Source organism: Corvus hawaiiensis, chromosome 6 (genome assembly GCF_020740725.1).
Source record: "Corvus hawaiiensis isolate bCorHaw1 chromosome 6, bCorHaw1.pri.cur, whole genome shotgun sequence".
Classification (NCBI taxonomy): Eukaryota; Metazoa; Chordata; class Aves; order Passeriformes; family Corvidae; genus Corvus; species Corvus hawaiiensis.
The window spans coordinates 30,390,728-30,414,042 of NC_063218.1; the positions used below are offsets into that span (position 1 = coordinate 30,390,728).

Genomic DNA, 23,315 nt, shown 5'->3' on the forward strand with positions numbered 1-23,315 from the left:
TGAATACATGAGATGTTCTTGGTGCTTAAACGTAACATAGTTAGGAGGCCACAAGTCTTCTATGGAATCTGCTGATCTTACACAAACATATTGAAGTCATGGACAAACTGCACAAGGTCAGTGACAGAGGGGACAACTATCTAAGCCTACTCAGTCAATGACAGTGAGCATTTCAAATGGCACTGAGACATTCTCTTTAACTGAAAAAAAGCCCATTGTTACAAATTAAAAATGAAGTAACTGTGCTGTACAATGAGAGGTGACAGTGTTTTTGTAATGTCTCAAGAAATTAAACCCAAATTTTGGACTTTATCATGCAAGCTCTGGTCCATCATAATCACTGGCTTGCATAATGCTTCAGAAGAAAGTTCCAGTTTGTTTAGGAATCCTGATACCAACACAAAGCTGAACTTCTCTTCTGAATCAAAGCTGTGCTGCTTTGGCCACTGACTCTACCTCTACCTTAAATGGAGGCCAGCTGTCTCCATGCAGATTCTCATGGCATTAAACAGCATTCAGCTCTTCTCAGGGGACGCATCAGTACTTCACAGTATCAGGAAACTAAAAAGAAAGTTTTTTGTTTTCCAGTATCTCTATTCCTTTTGTTGATACAAAACCTGTTCTTTTTCAAATATTGGCAACAACCAGCAGGGGGGATGTGTTGCATTGTCCATGCCGTGTGTGGACTGTGTGTGGTCTATCAAGTTTCTTTTGTTTCCATGCCACTATTTTCCTTCTGCAGCGGGAACAAAGAAACATATTAGTGGCTCCTGATTTAATAAATAACACCGAGTAGAATCCAAGCTGCGAATTTCTGTACACATTTTTGCTTACAACTTCTGGCTACCAATCGTATTTTCAGCACAGAATAATAAGTTTTTTAAACAGAAGCTTTGGCTTTATAATCCTGCTTGCTATATTCTGGTTTATGTCAGTCACATCTCCTTTTTCTGGATCAAGAAACTATAGACTGCTGCCTCTTGATTTTTACATCTTGTTTTGTTGCACTTGGCTCACTGTGCTTGCCTTCAAGTTTTACTCTTGTATTTCATGACTCAGGCTGAGACATAATTTATGTGGTCCATAACAAGGGACTAATGGAAGTTAAAAGAAAGAACAAACCAGGAGGTCAAAATGGAAGAGCATAAAAGATCAAGCAAGTGGAGTACTTCAAGATGAAGCCTCGCATTTTTCTATCATCCCTATTGAAACTGAAGCATTAAATTGTGCCTTTGAACTGGGATAACTGTGCTTAAGTTCTTTCCCAGTGGTGTTAATAACATAATTTCTGTTAATTTCAATACGTTGGGATTTCATTCCACCTAAACCCCAAAAGAACAGAGGTTAATGATGTTTGACTTCATTTTCATAGCTCAGGTTCTTAGTATTTGCTGAAAACAAATTTGATCTTGTTTTATCTGTCTTGACAAATTACATATTAGAGCAGGGACCATCCTTTGGATGAACTAGAGACTGTGGTCTCTCACTAGAATTATTCTGATGTAAATGGGCCAAGCTCTTGCTTCTAATTCCATGGCTTCTTCTGGCTGCTGTGTGATGCTCTTCCATCAGCTCTTGGACAGCTTTCATTTGTGTTCCAGAATGATAAGTCTTCCTATGTTTGGGCAGTCATATGTAAGTCTTAGCATCTTGCAGAAAGTGTACTGTTTACTTTTTCTCCTAAATGAGAGTGGAAGGCACTGACTGGATATTTTTGAAATGTGTCTTACAACGATTAAAATAATCAATTGATGTTCCTAGCCAGCTCAGAGCTAGAAACATACCATCTCTTAGAGCAGATCTATTATAGTATGACATGAATGCACCTTGGAACTGGTAAAGTCTTATTATAATTGACTATGAATGAGTATGCCTTCAGTGATGAGAACTCCTGAAAAGCTTTTCAGCCTGTCTGCAGTATATTCACAAAAAGTGAAATGTAAAAACCATGAAAAAATGCAAAAGAATATTGTAAGCAATGTGCTTAACTCCTGCCTAACACCAAAGTGTGTCTTTCAATTCATACCTGCTAAAGACATTTTCTGAGATGCATCCTATGCTAAACTTATTACAGAATAAGCATTAATTTCTGTGGCAAGGAAGTATTATGCAGCATGGTTTCTATCAAAATGAAATTCTAACATGCTTTAGAAGTTGCAAAACTCCTGCATAAAGTACTCTCAAACAAGTTAAGCCAAAAATGACAAGCAATGCTTTTAATGAAAGCACTGTTAAACAGCTGAGGTATCTGTTTCCAAATCTTTAAAGGATCAAAAGTTTAAGTGCTTTGCATGCTATCACAGATACAAACAATCACAAGAAGAGAAAATAATAAGAAAAGGAAAATTAAAAAAGCCTCATCTAAAGATAGAAATCCTTATTATTTCTGTTGCTATTATAGTTTGAGTGACCCAAATACTTGATTAAATCACAGCAGGTAAGTTATGCTACATGATATAATATAAAAGAATTCAAAGCACATTCTGTAGTTAATGCACAGAAAAAGAAAAAAGAGTAATCAGCTAAATTAGAATATATTTATCTTCATGTTTATAACTGTAGAAAATGCCTTAGGGTGGCTTCTATTAGTTGTTCTTTTCATAAAAGCTTGGAAATGACAAGATCTCTGGACTATTTTAAAATGATGAAGTTATGGCTTTTAGAAGAGCAATCTCAAAAGAGATTTGATCTCAGGCTCCTTTCTGGAACAACACATGCACTTCAACAAACTATTCTTCTTCAGGGCTCTACTTAACTATTCTCACTATTGTCCTGCTTCCAAACAGAAGCTCATTTTGAGAGGTGCTGAGCATCTGTAACTTCAGACAGGAACCTCATGAAAATAAACCTCTATAATTCTGCTATCCTATGTGAAGTTACAAACTCACTTAATCCTTCTGTGCCACAAACAGGGACTTGTTTGTACATCTCAAATAGATTTACATGCATAGAATCAGTAAATGGATGTGATATAGTTGTGATATATTTGACAGTAAAATAGGAGAGATACTCTTATTTTTCTTACATCTAATTTCACCCCATCATCTGGTATCTTACATTTCTGGCATAATGATTAAAACAAGCCAGGACTCTGTAAATGTCAGAAACAACAGCTTCAAAATACCTTTTTTTTCCTTCCAGCAATATTACTATTAGGTGAAGAGAATAAACTTTGATTTTCAAAGTTCCTAAAGTTTTTATATCCTGATAAGCAAAAGTTTTGAACGAAGTTTTGAAGTTCTCTAGGGGCTTTAAAGTTTAAAATTTTATCTTGCAGATTATTTAAAAATTATTTTAGAAAATCAACTAAACCCCAGTCAAATTAGTATCTAGCCTCCTATCTAATGATATAACCAACATGCTTAAATGAGGAAACCAATTTTTTTCCCTATAGATATAGATATGACATTACTGATGATGTAAATATTGAGCTTCATAACAGGATTCCTTATACTCAGATGTCTCAATCATTATCAAATGAATTAGACTCTGGAAGAACACTGGCTTTAGACTATCATAAGAAACACCCTAGCTATATCACAGCCCAATGATATTTCTAATTCTGAATTAGAATTAGAATTGAACTTGTGTGAGTTCTGTTAAGAGAAAGAGGTGGAAACAAGAAAGCACAAAAGTGCAAACTATAGAGAAATGAGTTAAAAGGAATCCCCACCAAAACCAAAGAGTCCAGACACTTTTAAAGAAACATTTCTCTTTCAAAGATATGCTGGTTCCAGTAATTATTATTCAAGTAGGTAGTGGGAGTAATCTTTTGTAAGAGTGTGGGATATTAATAACAGACAGAAAGAAACAGGTTTTTTTCTTTTAGAATCTGTAGTTAAATGCCACTGTTGGTCAATTCATTGTAATTTAGTAATAATATGGAGTCAAAGAATAATTTTGGGAGCCAAAGTAACTTTGGGGGGTAAGGTTCTCTGAAAGCCATATAGCCCAATCTCTCCAATGATCAGAGCAAGGGTAACTTTAGACATTTGACCAGTTTTCTAAGGGCCTTGTGCTGTCATGTTTTCAAGACCTCTAAGGTGGAAGTGTCACAGCCTGTGAGTTCCGCTCTTGTGGAGAAAAATTCAATCCTTGCATTCAACTGGAATCTCTCTCATTGCAACTCGTGACTGTTGCTCCTTACCCTGGTGTTGTGCATCTCTGAAAAAATCCTCTCCTTCTCCACAATGCCTATTAAGGTAAGGGAAGACTGCAGTTTGCTTCCTCCATTCCCTAGGTGGAACAAAGCCAGTTCCTTTAGTCCTTTTTCCTCTGTTCTATGTGCCACTCATATGACCTTTTACTTTAGTGGCTCTTCTTTGGACATTCTCCAGTTTGGTGATCTCCTTCTCTGATTATCCTATCTTAGTATTTCAGCTATGCCAGCTGACATCCCTCTGTCTAATAGCTACACTCTTACCATTCAGATATAATGTAGAAAGAGAAGAAATGTTCTAAATTACCTTTTTCCAATGTTGATGCTTCAAACTTATAGTGCAAGTAGAAGAGACATGACTGAAGGGACTGTATGATAAATGTGCTTTCAGTGTCAATAAATTAGAGCTATTAATTAGATTTTAACACAGCTGATATGATGCATTACTAATAAAGGATGAGCCAAGTCCAAAGCAAGTTAAAAAAAAACCCCAATGGATTTTTCATTGCTTGTTTTAATAAGGATTGGAATTTCTCACTAATATGTAATAACTTTATGCTGTTTGAAACCTAAATTTATTAGAAATTTAAGAAGAAATAGACTACTGGGAGCACAACTGCATATATTATGCGAAGTCTAATTGCATGAAGTGTGACAATGGCAAAATGCTTTCTTCTGATGGTTAGTTACAGCTGTATTCTTGGATTGTAAGTTACAGAGCATATGGCAAAAACAAGAAAACAACTTTCTTCTCCACTTTTTCTTGGTGAAATTGAATCATTATACCAGAGAAGTCAAATGAAACCCCAAGCCCAATTTGTGGGCTGTGAAGTGGTTGAACAAAATTACAGTACTTTTATGATTCTAAGCATAGTTTTTATATATTTGCTTCTATCTCAGAGTATAACTTTGAAAGGATGTTCAAAAACAAAGAAACCATCCTTTACAAATGAATGCTGAAAATATTTTAAACATAAATCTGATTTGTGATACTTCTAAAATTTAGACAATAATTGTGAAGTGGTATCCTTAGACCATTCTCCAGTCACAACTTTTTCCAGAATGTAAAAGACTGCAATCTAAAAAAAAAAATCCAGATCCATATTTCAGCAGCCTTGAAAAAAAAACAAACCAAGAAAAAAAAACCACCAGCAAGAAAGCATATGTATCTTTTAGCTTGCATAAACAAACCAAGAAAAGGTATGTTATTGAGCAATAACAATGAAACCCGTAAGCTGAGTATTGAGGATGCTATGTTTGGCTGCACAGTCCCACTTTGAGTATGCACCAGAGGCAGTAAACATAGGAGGCATTTTTGCTCTGACCATCCCTGTGGAGTACAAACAGGCCTTGCTTCCTTGCTCTGCCTTTTGTCTTCAGGCCTTCTCTCTATGTTAAAAAGAGAGATGTTTTAGACTATAGAGAAGGGCCAAGGGCAGGGGAAACAACTGGACAATGGAGTACAAAGGCATCTTATCACTTTTCACTCTGAGCAATAAATAAGCCTTGTGTCCATGCTGTCTCTGGACTTCAGGAAAGCAGCTTCTTTGGCTTCCATTACCCAGATGGACAAAAGACAATACTCAGGCTATTAAACCAAACTATGCCTGCAGCATCATCTTCTCATACTGTTAAGTTTCTGCCTGCATTTTGGGGTTTGAATCTGGATATTATTTCAATTTCTATTTTAACTTCACAACTTTGTAAATTATTCCATGCCATTAGATAACAAAAAAATCATGTCTGTCGCCAAGCAAATGGCCAAACCTTTTGGATAACCTCACAACCTGCTCAGATGCGTTGCTGAGAGGCTCCTGACACTGTATTTGATACCAGATATACTGAACAGATATATCTGGACAAAGAAGACAAGATACCATGTCCTACTCCATACAGGACAGATGATTTCAACAGGGCTGACACTGGGACACTTTACAAAAGGAATTTAAGGCATTACCCATTTAACTGTTATACTTACTACGGCGCTTAAAAGTTAGGTTTTCAGCAGCTGCTTATCTCGAGGAAAAGTCCCAACAAGGAAAGCCCAGCTTGTCTTATGACAGTCAAGGCATCTGACAAAACCTGATAGGCACCATCAGTGGTGTCTACAGTTGACAAAAGCCAAGATCTTACAGAAATAAATTAACTTTGAGATACTGGAGAAGGAAGAACTGGAGGAGACACTGGAGAGGAAATAGAAGACTTTCAAACAAGATTTATGGATGGTTTTGGCTATCAGTGAACGCTAGTTCTGACACCTTACCTTCTGTTTTTCTATCCAAGAATTATACAAATTACTGCTCTGAGCAGAACTGATACTTCTCAGTGCAGAGATTATGTGACAGAATGACTGACAATGGTCAGCCAGCCAACTGGCTGGAAATGTAGCTCTGTACACAGTTCTACCTTGCAAAATTCAGTATTTTTTTTCATAGATCTATTTTTTAGGTTTTCTAGACAAAGAGCAAATGGCAAGCATTTTGGTACTAAGGAAATACAAAAGACAAAGTAGTCATGCTAAAGATCCATCTACTGAAGTATTCTGTTTCAAGCAATGGTCCTAAGTAAATATCTAGAATAATTATAACAAGGGATGCAGCTACAATATTATACCCAGTTCATTTTGAGCCTACAATTATTTTAAGTTCAGTGGACTTCCTATGTCAGATGTAATTTCCCTCATCCAAACACCATCATAGGTTTCTTTTTCTTCACTTGTAAAAAAAAAGTAATATAGAGATGGATCTATAGAAATTATGAAAAGTTCTTAAGAAATCAAAGTCCTTTTAATGTTTACAGATTTAGAATTATAGAATTGGTACCAAAATGTTGGCAAGTTGAAACAGTCTCAGAGAAAAACTTCCTATGTAATTGTAAACTGTAATCTGGGATGTGTCCTTAAAAAATGAGTTTGTTACAAATGGTTTCTGGATAGCTAGATAGGTCATATATTCCTCACATATTAAACACCAGAAGATCCAAATTTGGCAATGGTTGCATGGCTGATGTCATGCTTTTATAGCTGTTCTCTGTCAACAAAGCACTAAACAAAGTTTCTCAAAATTAATTTTGATGTTGAAGTAAGGCGTTTGTACTTTATGCATTTTATGCACTTTTATACAGTTTTACAGACACTTATGCATATATGGACAGGCCATGTATACTTAGACCTGTCAAGAAGATGCCATTTTTCTAGAAGGGTATTTATTTGTTCCGATTCCTTGTAGAGCTAATCATCAAATTACCCTTTCTGACTCATTACAGTATAGATTGAGTTCTCATTCCATAAGTTTCTTTACATCTATTCTCTTAAGATTTTGATTGTATACCCTACTGCTTAATAAATTTAACAAATTCCAATATTTATTGAGATAACATATTAACTACCATTAAGCAGCAAAGCCACTGCCTGGATCACTGATGTCTAGCACTTTCCAAACTGCGTATGTGAGAAAAGCAAATCAGTTTTCAACATGTTAGAAAACTTCGGAAATTCTTCTTTAAAACCTATGACTTTTTCAACAAAAGATCTGTTTTCTGCTAGGTCTGTTCTGTCCTACAGGTCACATGGAGGAAGGATGCAAATCTTCAACAGGAAAATTAAAGTCTATACAAACAATTCATTTAGTGAGAAGCTCAGGGCACTTCAAAATAATGTGAAAACATGGATGGATAGAGTAACCTATAAATGCATCTGAGATTTTAGTGGCAGAAATTCTGAAAGACACATGAAGTTGTACACAGTACCTTTAAAACAATCTTACCAATATATTGGTAGTGTTTTGTATCAAGGATATAAGGGGTATATTCTCAATCAGTCTTGGGTCAAAGAGTTAAAGAATTTATTTCCATTTAAAGTTTTAGTCAAGCTTTTTATGTATGACTGTGCAATCCATAACCTTTAGATGTCACATGTTATTTACTCTGAATAAGAGCGAGTTCTGGCTCTGCTCCCTGGCCTTGGCACCGAGGGGCTGAATTTTTCTCAATCTAGTATCTGTGCACTTAAAAAATAAATTTCCCATCCTAAAGGACAGAAGGCCACTGCCCTAAAGCAGGATCTAATATACTTTAAGGTGCCTCACAGGCATAAAGCACTTCTCTATCCAAATGCAGTTGAGAGGTAACATTACTATTAAAACAATTTCCCATGTCTTGGATAGCAAACAAAAAATCCTTTCCCATAGTTTCATATGAGATGTTCTGCTAAAAGTATGTATACATTGACTTGCAGCAGATACAATAACAGCACAACCTTGAAAAAATAGAAGAAGTTTAAAATGTCAGCATTTTAATAGCCATTTAATAAATCAGATCTCTTGACTAGATAGTTTGGGCAGAAATAGCAAGATTGTCACCTCTGTGGCTCAAGACCAAATTTAGTTACTTTCATCCTTTTAAAATGTCATTTCAAACACGTCATTTCAAACATACTCACGAATCAGTATTTTCTAATTGCTTCTGTATATTGTAAGCTGATTAACTTCCCAAAGTACTAATGTAACTTTTTTTTTCTTTCTGCTTGAACTATTATACCTGGCAATTATATTTTCTTAACGGGAAACCCAAGAAATTAAAATTGAAATTTTCCTCTTTCAGGTTCACATTTGTCATTGAGTATAAATTAATAGAATTTAGTAGAAAACCAAGCTTAAGTTTTACAGTCTATTTCAGACAGCATCATGACATTTAAAAGTATTTTTGTTCAGCAAAATGATATATTCTAGTCACAACAAATACTTCATTAGTTACTGCCTGCAAAGCTTGAGCTAGTGACTGCAATTTGATGTCAGAAGGATTTATTTACCTGCTTCATCATTACTCAGTACAGAGTTCTTAATGACTGTTTAGTTTCTACCTACATGAGTAGTTCTCCACAACTGCTGACTACAGTACCAATTACTCACATGAGAATGTGTAGACCTACATACAAACATGTGGAGGTTAAGATTCCACTTGTCCCCACGGGAAATTTTTTCCCATTGTATAATGCAAAGTTAAGTTGAAATAAATTTCCAATGTGAATTTAAAGTACATTGGTAAAAAAATATTAAACTTCAATGCACACAGACATGCGTTATTGTAAAAATACATCTTGGTATCTTCAATTGATCTTCATCCTCCTCTCTCAAATTTACACTACATAATGCATTCTCTCAATACTGGAAACTCTGTATTTTGGAAAACATCTGGAAAATGCGTTGATAATGCCATGTTTTATCAAATAGAATACTTCAAATCTTACCAGATGGAAAATCTTTACTTTCAAAGCTGCATGCTGGACATGCATCAGGGTGTTACTCTGTCATTGCAAGGACTCTAAATGAGTGCCTAACCACTGGAGCTTCTCTTGCAACAGGAGAAAAAGTCCCATTACAAGTAAGATTTTTTTACTTTTTTTTTCAGTTGAGCTGAATTATACTCAGCCCATATTAGATTTAAAAAAAAAAATACTGAAACGATAAACGCATAAGTACTGAGGGGCTTCTAGACCTAAACATTTACAGAGAAGAACAACTTTAAAAACTAATTATATATTCATTTTAATGTTCCTACCAGACTGTCTATTCCTGTTTTATTTTGCCTTTTTATATTCCCAGTCCGTTTTTTCTTTAGTATTAAAAAGGGATTGTGTAATATGGTGTTCTGGTGAATGCAGAACCTTCTCTATTCCCAAATAAATATTCAAAAATATTTTGCATACATCTTGTGAACAAGGCTTGTGAAATCATAATGTGATGACTTATAAACATTCATCATTCCTATACAGACGTATAATCTAGCCAAGTGTATGGTATAGCAAATCATCCTGACACGTTTATATTAATGCACATTTGAATGAGAATAAGAAAGAAATAGTCAAATTTATGTTAAATACTTCTAAAGCCTTAACAGCATCTTACTAAGTATATATGTCAGCTTAATCTAATCCTCCTACTTCCAATATGTTCTGTGGTCTCAGCACGGGGCCCATAATGCTCTCGCATGTTATGAGGGATTGCCTCTGAGAAGTTCACCATCAGTACTACACTTTGTTCAATAAAACTTCACATCTGGTTTTAGGATGACAGAAAGCTATCTGTCTCCAATTTGCATTACAAACCTTTAGCTTCTTTTGACATCTGTAACACCAGCTGTAATAATTTCCAATAACCTGTTACAATATGCCGAGTAGAAATATTCCTGGTTCTCATCTTACTGTGTCAGGTAACAACACATTTATAATATTTATTTGGACAATTTTAAATAAATGACAAACTTCTTTATACAAAAAACCCCTGTATCATCTAATCAGAGGCTCATTTGAGAAGGCCTATGGCATTTCCTCCTTTCACTCCAACGATTTTAAGTTTTAATCAGAAAAATGGTACCTTTATTTCTTTTCTGTGCTTTTGCTAGAGAAGACAATACATTTCAATTCAAGATCTTACAAGCATTATTGAAGAGTATTTACTAATCTTATGACATGATGGAAGTCCTCCTGAAATCCACTAGCCTGGAACAGCTATCTCCTCAACCATCTTTCTTGATTTCTGAGAATCGTAATTTCTACCTTTTCTATAACAGATACGTCTTATGTGTTTCACATGAAAAATATTTGAAGGAAAGTGCCTATTATTCCCTGCTACATTATTAATATTATTTTTCTTCAGCAGACAATGCATCTGATGACAGCTGAAGACTCCAAAAGGACAGATCCACTTGTGGGATTAACGATGTCTAACACAAGTCAGAGATCAAACGTGTCACTAATGGATCATCACACAGATGGTTAGCAACCTCTACTACCTGAGCTGAATTAATAAATGGCAATTGAAAAACTGGTCTCTCAATGTAATTTGCTTTCTGGAAGCCACATCAAGGAAACAAAATTTTTTAAAAGTGCATATTAGGCCTGCAGATTTACAAATGAAGATCAATACATTTCTGCTTTATCCCATGTCCCAGTAAAATGATATTCTGTGTTTGAAAGGCATAGCATAAGTAAATTCTGTTACCCACCTAGAACTACTCTGCAACAGGAAGTAACCTTTGGATGTGGTAGAAATTACCACTGAGACATCTCAATACTCAAGATATCTTAAGACAAGTCTACAGAGAAAGGTATGAGCAAGTTTTGGCCGAGCTCAGAGCTGACAAGACACAGCCACTGCTATTGTGGAAGCCAGTACTGTTCCCTCTTGTGATCTGTCCCATTCAGATACATGCATTCTAGAAGCAGGACAGGCTCAAGAGGAAAACAGGAATAAACTGGAAGGAGATATTGAAGGAACAGGAATAAACTGAAGGATCTGGATGAGAAAATGGAAGGAGCTGTTGTTATCAGAACATAAAAATCTCTAATACCTTGATCTGGTGTTATAGGAAGGTTAAAATATCTTGGGATTCAAAAGAAAGACCTGACACTACCTCTGGTACACTAAAGGACACATACAGTTGCAGCAGTTCTGCCTGTCAAAATTAAAGTCTGCCAATAATAACAGAGAAGATAAAAGACAATGTCATCTTGCTTATGGACACTGTCAATGGGATAGTGAAATTAGTGGGAACAAATTGGACACCTCACACAACACTTTTTTAACTGAGAGTTAATATATATGTGTGACAATATTTTAGCTTGTGAGAAGTAGAATTACACTAATAGTGCAAAAGACAGTCAAGGACATCGTTCAGTAATATGCTGCATCATTATGAAAGCTGATGATGCTTCACTGGAGACTGCATGTCTTTCAAAGATCCAAGAACACATATTACCAGTACACTTGAATATGTCCCTGTGTCTTAACAATATATTCATAATTAGACTTCTGATTTTGAACCAGAAAGTGTGTGTATATATATATTTATATAAAAATAGTCTTCTATCAGATAGAAATTATCAGCCAGATACACTTCAGCAACCACTTTAATATGAGAAATTATTTTTGAATATATATTACACTTATTCTTCCATTGCATGAACTTTCTAGAAATTTTTCCTAAGAAGAAAAATGTTATTTTTAAATTCTTCATCAATGAATTAGTGCTCCTTGTAAATTTAATGTATTCTATATATTCTACAGCTTTGCAAGAATATATTTCTTACCAGTGGGGATAATGATAAAATTGGTATAATGACAGGAATTATTATGACAGTGCAGAGATCTGAACACAACAAGAATGAATATATGACAATCACACAAATCTTTCCATGTCTATGCTATTGGTAGTATAACATGAATGGAACTGAATTGAATTTTTATGTGCGCAATTTATACATTATATTGAGCAATATATTTTATAAAGCAAATAAAATTTGTTTGGAAGTAATTATTCGATGGCCTGAGAAATATCAGAAAGAAAGCAGGCGAAACAGTAATGTTAATCCCATGCCAGAAACATGTTTTATCACGTTTCTTTTTAGCTCTTAAACAAGATGTAGTAAAAACAACAACATTCTGTCAGACTATATGTTCATTCCTTGCTTCCTGGATTAAATATGCTTATTCTATGCCACATTTTTATAGCTTTCAATTCCTGTACTTTAAATCTATTAAACAATGTCAAGTTGAATTTTCTTCAAAAACTGCTGCAGGTTAAGAAAAAAAATAGGACAGTAGAATATTTGAGGGCTAACATTTATGTCAGCTAATTAATATGGATCAGTTGTGGTCTGCAAGGATTTTTAAAGTGCATGCATGTTTGAGATAAATATAGACTAAGGATCTGATTTTGCTCCTTCTCGAACTGATAACAAATCTCTTACTGATTTCATCTACCAGTTTTGTAGGTCTGACAGATAAAATAAGCTTTTGTGCTCTTGCACAATGTTAGTTGTCCCAAATAAAGCATAGCCCAAAATGCAGATCTACAACATAAGAAATAAATTGTAGTTGTAACATTACATTTATTGCTCTGTATTCTCTTTACTTCATAAGGGAATGAGATTTTGAAAAAATAAACATTGGGGGAAAACCCAGCAAATTTGTTTGGATAGCAAGTTCTATTTAAATAAGTTAGAAATCAGCCCATGTTCAAAACCAGATACCCTCTAATCCAGAGCATACGACACCATTTCCTTATTTAAAACATTAATATTTCATTTTTTACTCTCAAAACAGTTCCTGCTAGCAGAAAGAAATTGGTTATTTGAACATGGCTCTAGATCGTGACAAGAAGAGGCTACCAAATGCACAACTGTTCAAACACTTTTAAGCAAAAGAGTCATTCTCCCTATCTTGAATCCTAAGGTGGCCGGATTTCCCAGCAACTTCTCTTGCATGGAATCACAGAATAATTTAGATTAGAGCAAGACCATATAATCCAACCTCCTACTCAAAATCAGATGTGAGATTAGAACAAAAGTAATCCAGGACTTTATCCTGTTTGGACTTCAAAAAGTCCAAGAACAGAGCCTTTCAATATGAGAAACATGCCTGGTCACCAGAAAAAGAACAAATGTATCTTAATTGTAGAACTGTAGAACTATTTGGGTTGGAAAACGCTTCTAAGATCATTGAGTTCAGCTGTAAACCTAAAACTGCCAGGTCTACCAATAAACCATGTCCCTAAGCATCAAGTCTACTACACATCTTTTAAATACCTCCTGGGGTGGTGACTCCACCACTTCCCTGGGCAGCCTGTTCCAATGCTTTTAGTGAAGAAATTATTCCTAATATTCAAACTCAGCCTTCCTTGGTGCAACTTGAGGTCATTTCCTCTTTTTCTGTCACTTGATACTTGGGAGAAGAGACCAGCCCCCACCTTGCTACAACCTCCTTTCAGGCAGTTGGAGAGACCAGTGAGGTCTCCTCTGAGCCTCTTTTTCTCCAGGCTAAAAACCCCCAGTTCCCTCAGCCTGTCTTCATACAACTTACCCTCCAGACCCTTCACCAGCTCTGTTGCCCTTCTCTGGACACGCTCCAGCACTTCAATGTCTTTTTTGCAGTGAGGGTCCCAAAACGGAACACAGGATTTAAGGTGTGGCCTCACCAGTGCTGAGTACAGGGGGACAATCACTGTCCTGGTCCTGTTGGCCACAGTATTGCTGATACAGGCCAGGATGCCATTGGCCTTCTTGGCCACCTATCCTTGAAACACTCATCTAAAATGTTTTTTTCCAACGAAATCTGACAGAAATGAACAAGAATTTCCTTAAGCTTAGTATTACACCTGGTTCCTGTCATGGTAAGTCTTACCTTTTTGCAGTGTTTCAGCATCAAAGACATCCTCCTTGAAGAAAGCTCTAAAGGACAAAGGACTTGCACTGCAGTCTTCTGAAAGTTTGTCAACAGCTTGTTTAAACATAGCAACTAAGTCATGAAGAGGTTCATCTAAATCGAGGTGAAAAGCGGATGGTGAAATCAAGCTCAGGTGTACTGAGATTGATGCACAAGATGCAGAGCTAGACTCCACAGATTCACACTCAATTTGGAAGCCCTCTGACAACATCTTCATTGCAAAATGTTTTCTTTGGAGTGGATCATCAACTGCTGCAACAACATGCCATTCAATGGCAGCATCTCTGGGCAGGTGAGATATTACAACCACAGCAAGCAACCCACATACTGGAGTTTCATCATTATGCATCTCCGAATCTTCAACCTAAAAGATAAACAAAATAATGTCCATATTACAGAATTGTAGAAATTAATGTTGCTCATATTCAGTTAAAATATTAAAAAAGTATATGCAGTACAGTTATTTCATGGAAACTGCTTTTTCCCTCAACTTTCCTTATAGAAAAGTCATCTTGAGCAATCATGAATTTATCTGACAGCATCTCCTCATTTTTGCAATCTCAAACCACTACTATGCCTGTATCATTAATAAAAAAAAACTAATCATAATGTATTTTGCACTCATTCTGTAATCAAAAGAAGTCTTTTTGCCTATGGTGACTTTTGTTTATACCAATGGTTTTTGAAGAATAAAAAAATGGTAGGAACTACCAAAACTACAGAAATGAGTCCGTAAAGTACATAAATTTTATTTTAACAGTTGGAGTACTAAAGATTCAGTTCAGATACAGCAAAAATATAGTTCAGATAGTTTTGAACAGCAGAATTATCCTGACCAAACCCTCTTAGAAGATAGAATGTGCTTTTTAATAGCAGAGCTCATTGAGAATGTATATTTAAATTGTTTAAACCAGCATGTCTAAGTAGCTAACTTGGTCAGCTAAATCTGAGTGACTAAGTTCCTTTTCTTCTGATAGTTTTAAATAGCTTTTAAGAACCTGAACAATTGAAATGCTTATTTTGACCAGTGAATTACTTTTTTCCTTACTTTTCCCTTGATTTTTATGAAGAAATAGTATATTAAGAATTTTTAGTATTAGTGACTTACACCATCTTTTTCTGTACACAGGTAATAACTTTTTTTATATACCAATTTGCTTACACCCCAGTATATACTTCTAAAATTGTCCATTGCCTGACCCCTGAAAGGAAAAATAATAACAAGGCAAACCTGTCATTTTGCCTGAAGTCGATAAGGCCATATAACTCTCAGTACCTTCAATTCACAAGCTCAATTTTCTACCACTTGCTCTCAACTTTGAGAGGAAGAAATAATGACATGTTCCAGGCACTTTATTTCAAAATTCACTCACAAAGTTATTGACAAGAATTTTGCAAAGAATATCTTTGATGCTTGACCCTTGTGAGCTGTTTACATGAAAAATGCACTTACTTCTATATTAATGATAGTGGAATGTAATTCTATCCCAAACATGTAGCAATTGCTTTAGCATTTCTGGTTTTGGTGTGGTAACAGAAATAGGGACAATTTGTGTCAAATTGCAATCACTTCAGTCATAATAAAATCTCACAGAGTACTGTTTGCTTTCAGTACTTTCATTAGGCTGGCCGAGGCTGTTATTAAGGTAGCAACACATAAATGTTATATTAGCACTTAACAGGAGCACAGTATTCTCCCCTAGGAGATGAATTCTAACCTTGTCAATATAATTCTGCTCTGAGTGCTGTAAAACAGTTTGAAAAGATGAAATACTGGAGCTTTGCACTGAGAAAAAAAAAAAAAAAGTCATGCTCATTCAGGCTTAAAGGCCACTTTGCTGGCCCAAGGTGCTGAGGTACTGGTTAGAAAAAAACAGTCTAAAAAAGCTCTCTCAGGTCACATCACACTAAGACAAACTTTTCTACTTCCCTGTACTTGTCTGAGGTTGTTAAATCAATTACTCGCTATTTCTGCTTGCCTTCAGCTGCCATTTAGAATATGAAGAACTACATGAAAATTAAGGCCAGGAGAAAGTACATTTCCAAATTTAACAAATGAGAATCATTCTGTGTGAAAGACTATTCATGGTGCACCTGTATGGTACCATAATACTCATAACCTCTAACTTTAGAGTTTGCACAAAGCACAAGTGATAGAGCTACTGGGGACTAATAATCTTTCATTAGTGGCTACAGAATCCTATAGAAACACTCCTAACAGTGACCTCTTCTGACTTATTTTCAAGAAATCACTGACATTTGTGTTATACTTGGATGCTGCATTTATGAGTTACCTTTCAGAAATTTACAATTTTCTAAAGGAGCTGAATATCTTCATGATAGCCTGTCTAGTAAATGAGGATGAATATATAAGGTTTGCTAAGAAATTATATGATGCTAGAACAATATAAGTAAGTATTAAGAGTGAAAATGAAGAGAAATTATTTCATTGGCTAAATTGTTTTTACAGTTGATTCTGCGCTCTCATCAATGAGATTCATCACTTCTGGCAGACAGCTGTGGTACTATGAATAAAATCATGTTTTTAGAGTTCTTGCCCAAGGATAGAGTTGTAGAGTATTCTATAAAGGAGCACAGGTTTTGCTCTAGTCTTTCTTCTACATCTTCAGAGTCTTAATCAGAAAAAAATGAGGTAGAAGAGCATATAGCTTGAGTTATAATTTTTGAAAAAGAACTGTCAAATAATTCTTGGGAAGCTCTAAAATTCTTGTTGAGAGACAAGAAATCTGTTGGGGCAAACACTGTTAAAAGCAGTGATTCCTTAAAAGTATGCATTACTTGAATTTTACAAATCTTTATAAATGTCATTAATCTGTAGCTGTAGTTGTCCTCTAAAGACATTTGCCCTTTAACCATTATTTTCTAGCTATCAGTTTCCAAATGATTTTCAGTTGATGGGAAAAACGTCTTCAAGTTTCCAACTTCCACTTGTTAGCCTTTCCATTGGATTTAATCCTTTCTAAGAACAAACACTACAGGGTAGCTCTGCACTAAGAGATGTTTGAAAGTCACAGGGGAAAATAAGCAGATCTAAAGGTTCAGTGGCTGACTGCTGAGATTATATGGAGAAAGATGCTACTTACGTGCTATACTTTTACATGATCTGATTTAAAGAGGGCTTAAAGGAGAAGGACATCAGGTAACATCTGTTCCACATGCAGGAGACATTACCTGAAAATAAATGGCTCTACAACAATGACATTTTCAGGAATGGATGTAAACTGGATCATCTCAGAGACCATACTATGACAGAATTCTGATTCTGTCATGTCGGGAAATGGTAGATCCCAAAACTTTGGACAAAGATTTGATAAGACAAGTGATTTAACTCTAACTGAATGTCACATTAGACTGTCCTCAAAACATGTTTCCTAGTATCTTCCCTTTTCCAACAGGATCATCTGCCACTTAATTTATCAAAGATGTTAGAGATGGAGATCCAGAAAGTTTGAAAAAGGAAGCCAAAAGGCAGATTTTTCTAAACACATGCATTGTCTCTATATAATTCCATTTATGCTTTGTATCTATATCATTCCACATCCAAAGAAGGACTACAAACATTTTTTTAACACATTGCTTTGCAACTACCACACAATTCAACAACGGACTTTTCCCACCTTGAAGAAATTACTGATATTCTTCTGGTGATACAATGCATGTTTCAATAATTCACAGGAGAAACCAAAGGTCCAGAGGAAATTTTAGGATGACTGAGAAAGTGACTCTTCTTTACTTCTACTGTAAACACTGAGAAAACTGCCATGCTAAGCTAAGTGACCATCTTGGAAAGTCTTCATGGACTGGTGAATAAAGAATCACAGCAGTTGACAGTAGTTAAGAAAACAAAGTGGGAAACATTATGCCCACTGTAAAAATTCACAATTGAGTAAGATAAACAACTGTGGATATCTTAACTGAAAAAGGGCATACTAGATCCAAAATATATTCCGAGGAGGACAAGTATGATCAAAAGCTCTGGAGGGTCTGATTGGAACTGTTCTGCAGCCTCGTTAATGAGAAGACAGGGGCTTACAAAATCATACATGACATAAGAAGAGTGGATAGGGATAAGAACTGATTTTGCACACGTTGTCTTTCTGTACAAAGAGCTATGGACCATCAAATGACATTAGTAAGAGCATGGTTTCAAAAAGAATGATGGTGGGTGACACCTACAACTCAGTGATGGAGAATGCTCTGGTTGCAAGAACTTTACAGGGATTCAAGGAGAGCCTGAACAAGTTCTTACATGTTCAGTGGGCATTATAAAAGAGACATAATAAAATTCCTAGATTATTTTAAATTTATGTGAGTTAATAATTTATATAAATACTATTATTTATATAACGATTAAAATTAATTTGATCAATTTAAATATGAATTAAAATAGTTTGAGGTTAGGAGAATATTAGAGTAGATACATGCTTTTACTGGTTTTACTATTCACTTCTGCTTAGGGCTACTGCTTGGAGTCAAAATACCAAGCAAGGTCTACACCATTATGGTTATTGTTATGTTCTTAAATAAGCATTTACACTGATACTAGTGGTGTGTTTGGTTAAGAACTGGGATTTCTTGACTGGACTCATGGATTTTTCACAATTAGTCCCTTCCAACATTTCCATAATTCTAAAGGGATTTTATGTTCATCTGTGATATTCCAGACTGATATTATAGATGAATTGTGAACACCAAGTCAAGTAGATGAATGCAGAGAACAGCTTTGAGAGCTGAAGTTTCTTCAGCAGAGGTAATGGCATCAGAATATTGAGCTGGAAGAAGTGGGAGTTCAATGTGGTTATTCCTTCTGAGGAAAAAAAGGTTCCTCCTTTATCCGAAAAGAGAATCACATACAGAACTGTAATGCTACATTTAGGGGGATATACATATCTTCATTTCTGCCTTAACTGACAGAGACAGTGCAGACAACTAAAACACAACAGTCCCAGACAGTGCCAAGCAGGAGGTTTGTCTGCTTTAGGCACCTGCCACAGGAACAGGGGTTTGGAGCTGCCTTACAGTGAAGCCACCCAGACAGACTGCTCTGTGTTAACCCCTCTAAAGAGGTTCTGCGATGGATGCTCAATCCAAATCTGCAAAAGTGTAAGGATGTTTGTCTAGAAATAGAAAGGGTTGAAAGGCTTGACTGAATACTTGTTGAAGGCCACAGTACTACAGTTATCAAGCAACATACAATTCAGTAAAGTATCTAATACTGAGAAATGAGAAGGGGAATTTCCTATACTTTATATTTGTGCCTAAACTGAAGTGAAAAGGCAGCTTGGTAGAAACATTCCTTAGTTAATACTTTTATCAATGTGTTTACTTCAGAAATAGGTCTTTCATGTCCCAAGAAGCAAGATGAACAACAAAGAGGTTGTCAGATTGTTTCTGAACTTGTAATTAACCCTACATTAAAGCAAAAGTGTTATCTGAAGTGCTGCATGCATAATATTCTCTTGAGCTTTGCACTGATACAAGAAATTATCACATTGGTTCACAGTACTACCAAATCCTTGCGTTTTCTGTGCCTCAGTTCTTAGTCAAGATTCACCCAATTTTCATTGTGCATATTCAGGAGAGCTACAGAATACTCTCACAGTAATGAATGCCTTATGCAGCCACAATATTGCTACAAATCAAACCAGAACCCAATAGAATGAGCAGAGTTAAATGAAAAACACTTGGCTGTAAGGGTTAAACTTACACAGAGTTTTGTTTTAAAGGTGCTAACCTTATAATTTTTTTTGTAATTAAAAAAATAATCCAAGGCAGAACTATTAAAATTCCAATGAAAACAAAGGAATAATGAGTTAAAGACAAACCTATCTTCAATCCATTGTACAAGTATTTAACTATTTTGCTTAATTAAATGGAAAAAGGTACAAATTTTGGCCTTTAACTTTTATTATATAATTTGTTTGACTATCCTCCCTTTGTTCTAAATGAGAAATACTGTTTTTGTTGTGTTAGTAAGGAGTAAGGCCTATCTATTGTTGGGGTCCCTCCCCTGCCTGTAGCCCTGGGAGAGGGGCCCTGAGGGCACAGACACGGGGCTTCCTGCCCCTGCTCAGCCTCGTTCCCATTGGTTGGTTTGTGTTCCCTGCGCGGGAGAAGGACCCTTGGTCCCGTGACTGGAACAGTTCCTCAGCAGAGCCCCGGCCATGCGGCTGGAGAAATAAACATCTCTCTGAAACAGCTATCAAGAATCTGTCTGTCCGTATATATTTCCTTTCCACGGGACTCCTGGTTTGATATATGCGTGTTGCAGGATCCCCACTGCAACAAATGGTGGAGATTTGTGAGCAGAACGATCCCCGATCCCTAAGCGACTGATTTGTGTGAGTAAACCCTGGAAACTTTGGATTCCTCTTCTTGGTTTTGCTTTGCTATTCCATATCTAAACTATGGAGGAACCGTGGGAAGACTCTTGGCTCTCAGAGCCGCATATGGACATTTATCTTAAACTTAAAATGATTCTTGAACAACGATTTGTAAATTTTAGCTTGATTCAAGCTCAAAAAGAGCTGAAACACTTCCTGGCATGGTTGTTTAAGAACTTTTTCTATGTTTCTTGGGATTTAATTATTACCAAGGGCTTTTGGAAAACCGTTTGGACACAGTTAATACTGGAGTCAAGATATATGCCGATGGAAGAATATTTTCGTGAATATTATTTAGTTACCGAGACTGTTGAGCAGTGTCAGCTGTGTCCTGGTGAAGGGAAGCCTGGCGCAGGGACCGTGCGGCCCAGGCCACGTGCACCGAGCGCTCTGCGAGCAGCAGCGAGGCAGTTCCCGCGCGCGGGCGGAGCCACGCGAGCCGCAGTGTCGGTGGCGGAGCGAGGCGCGGCGGGAGCGGCGGGACCCGGCGGTGCCTGCCCGGCCGCGTGCAGCGCGTGGTGGAGCGAGCCCCGTGAACGCCCGACTGAGAGGGGCGGCGCGCGGGTGGCGGCTGGCGGCGATGGCGGTGGAACGGAGCCGCGCCCGGCCGAGACGCGCGCTGGAGCAGGGCGCGGGGGAGTCATCGCCCGGGGACCCGGCCGAGACGTGGGTGCAGCGCCCGGCAGCGGCAGCGAAGCTGCGACCAGAGGAGGCGACGCACGGAGAACTGAGCGGCGTGGCCCGGCCCGGCCCGCGCGGCCCCGAACGCGACCCCGGGAAGAGCGCGCAGGCACCAGCAGCCCCGACAATTCCAACACGGGAGCGACCGAAAGAGACAGCAAAGACGCAGCGAGACAGAAAACAGCAGCCACTCGGAAAAAGGAAAAGATCATAGCAACTAAGACCTTAGGGATAGTAAAATGGTATAATGTTAAGCAAAATTATGGTTTTATAACAAGGTGTGACAACCAGCAAGACATATTCGTGCATAGAACTGCTATTAAAAAGAATAACCCTGAAAAATGCATCCCAAGCTTGGGAGATGGAGAGGTGGTGGAATTTAATATTGTAGTAGGGAGAAAAGGGTTACAAGCATCGCAGGTCACTGGGCCTGATGGTGTTCCTGTAAAAGGCAGTATATATGCAAAAAATCGTAGTCATGTTAGACAGTATCTCCATTGTAAGCCCCCCCTACAGTTTCCCTTTCCTAATCCCACCTTTCCCTTTTACCCTATGTCCTATTACCCCCAGTGTATTCCCAATCCGTTTTTTCATCCATGGTTTCCCTCACAAAACCATGCTTTTGCCAATTGTTTCCCCAAAAATCCCTTTCCAATGCCGAGTGGGGGATGAAAAGGGGGAGGGAAGAAGTTAAACCCTCTCCTGCCTCAGTTTCCCCACAAAGCATGCTCAGAGTTCTGTCTCCCTTCTGTCAGCCCTAAGATGTTCCAGAGAATCTGTTTGGACATTTAAAGACTCAGGAGAGTGGCTTGTTTTGTCTTGAAACTGTTCTTGTTATGTTTATCCAGTTGTTTTCATTCTCCTTTTATTAAAATAAAACGGGTGAGGTGTTGGGGTCCCCCCCCTGCCGTGTAGCCCTGGGAGAGGGGCCCTGAGGGCACAGACACGGGGCTTCCCTGTCCCTGCTCAGCCTCGTTCCCATTGGTTGGTTTGTGTTCCCTGCGCGGGCAGAAGGACCCTTGGTCCCGTGACTGGGACAGTTCCTCAGCAGAGCCCCGGCCATGCGGCTGGAGAAATAAACATCTCTGAAACAGCTAGCAAGAATCTGTCTGTCCGTATATATTTCCTTTCCACGGGACTCCTGGTTTGATATATGCGTGTTGCAGGATCCCCACTGCAACAATCTATCTCACAGCTGAATATGGAATCAGGCTATAAGAGAGAGAGATGAATGCATAATTGCTATCTCTACAAAGAATTGACTTGGAGAACAAAAAGAAAGATACTGTGATGTTACTTTTAGAAGCTGAGTTTATGAAAACCTTATATGGTATGCATTATGACACCATTACAGTGGCAAGATTAATGTGCCTTTAAATAATACATTTAAAATTTCTTTTACACTGCCTGCATTAAACAAAGTGCATCAAACTCCTGAGATCCAGTTTAAGCTTTGCTGGAGTGTCTCACAACAATAGGTTTATGACTTAAGAAAGTAAAGATTCCACTAGGAAAACTGCATAAGAATAAAAATGTCAGTTCCTAAAGAAAGTAGGATAGAAGCAATTCTTTTTTAACATTCTAATTTGTCTAATAAATAGGCCACATGCATTCCTGGTATACCACATCTGAATTCAAATAATGAATACCACAGTGTTTTATAACAATAAAATTGTTAAGAATGTTCCTTTTGGAAAGCTTACAAAAATAAGGAAGTCAGACATTTAGTATTTCTTTCTGAAATAAAAAAAATTATTTGGTGCATGCCAGAAAGACATTAACACAAAACTGGCAGACTAAAAATGAGGTCTTATAAATGGAATATTTGTCATAGAATAAATACTGTAAATA

The 23,315-nt window shown here is 37.0% G+C and overlaps 1 protein-coding gene across 13 annotated transcripts in view; it reads right to left on the bottom strand.

The window, feature by feature from the left end:
• The window catches only part of DPH6 (diphthamine biosynthesis 6), a 230,753-nt gene that overhangs the window by 54,654 nt on the left and 152,784 nt on the right, over nt 1-23,315 (bottom strand). For 10 of the 13 annotated variants that reach the window (XR_007204465.1, XR_007204462.1, XR_007204463.1 and 7 more), the window contains one exon: nt 14,338-14,743. Coding sequence is in view for 6 of the 13 variants with exons in the window: in XM_048308053.1 (XP_048164010.1) it covers nt 14,338-14,743 (406 nt within the window). In the remaining 7 variants the exon portion in view is untranslated. Of the gene's footprint in view, nt 1-538; nt 562-710; nt 737-14,337; nt 14,744-23,315 lie in introns of those variants that run through there. The other 3 variants (XM_048308056.1, XM_048308055.1, XM_048308057.1) reach the window with 3 other exon arrangements.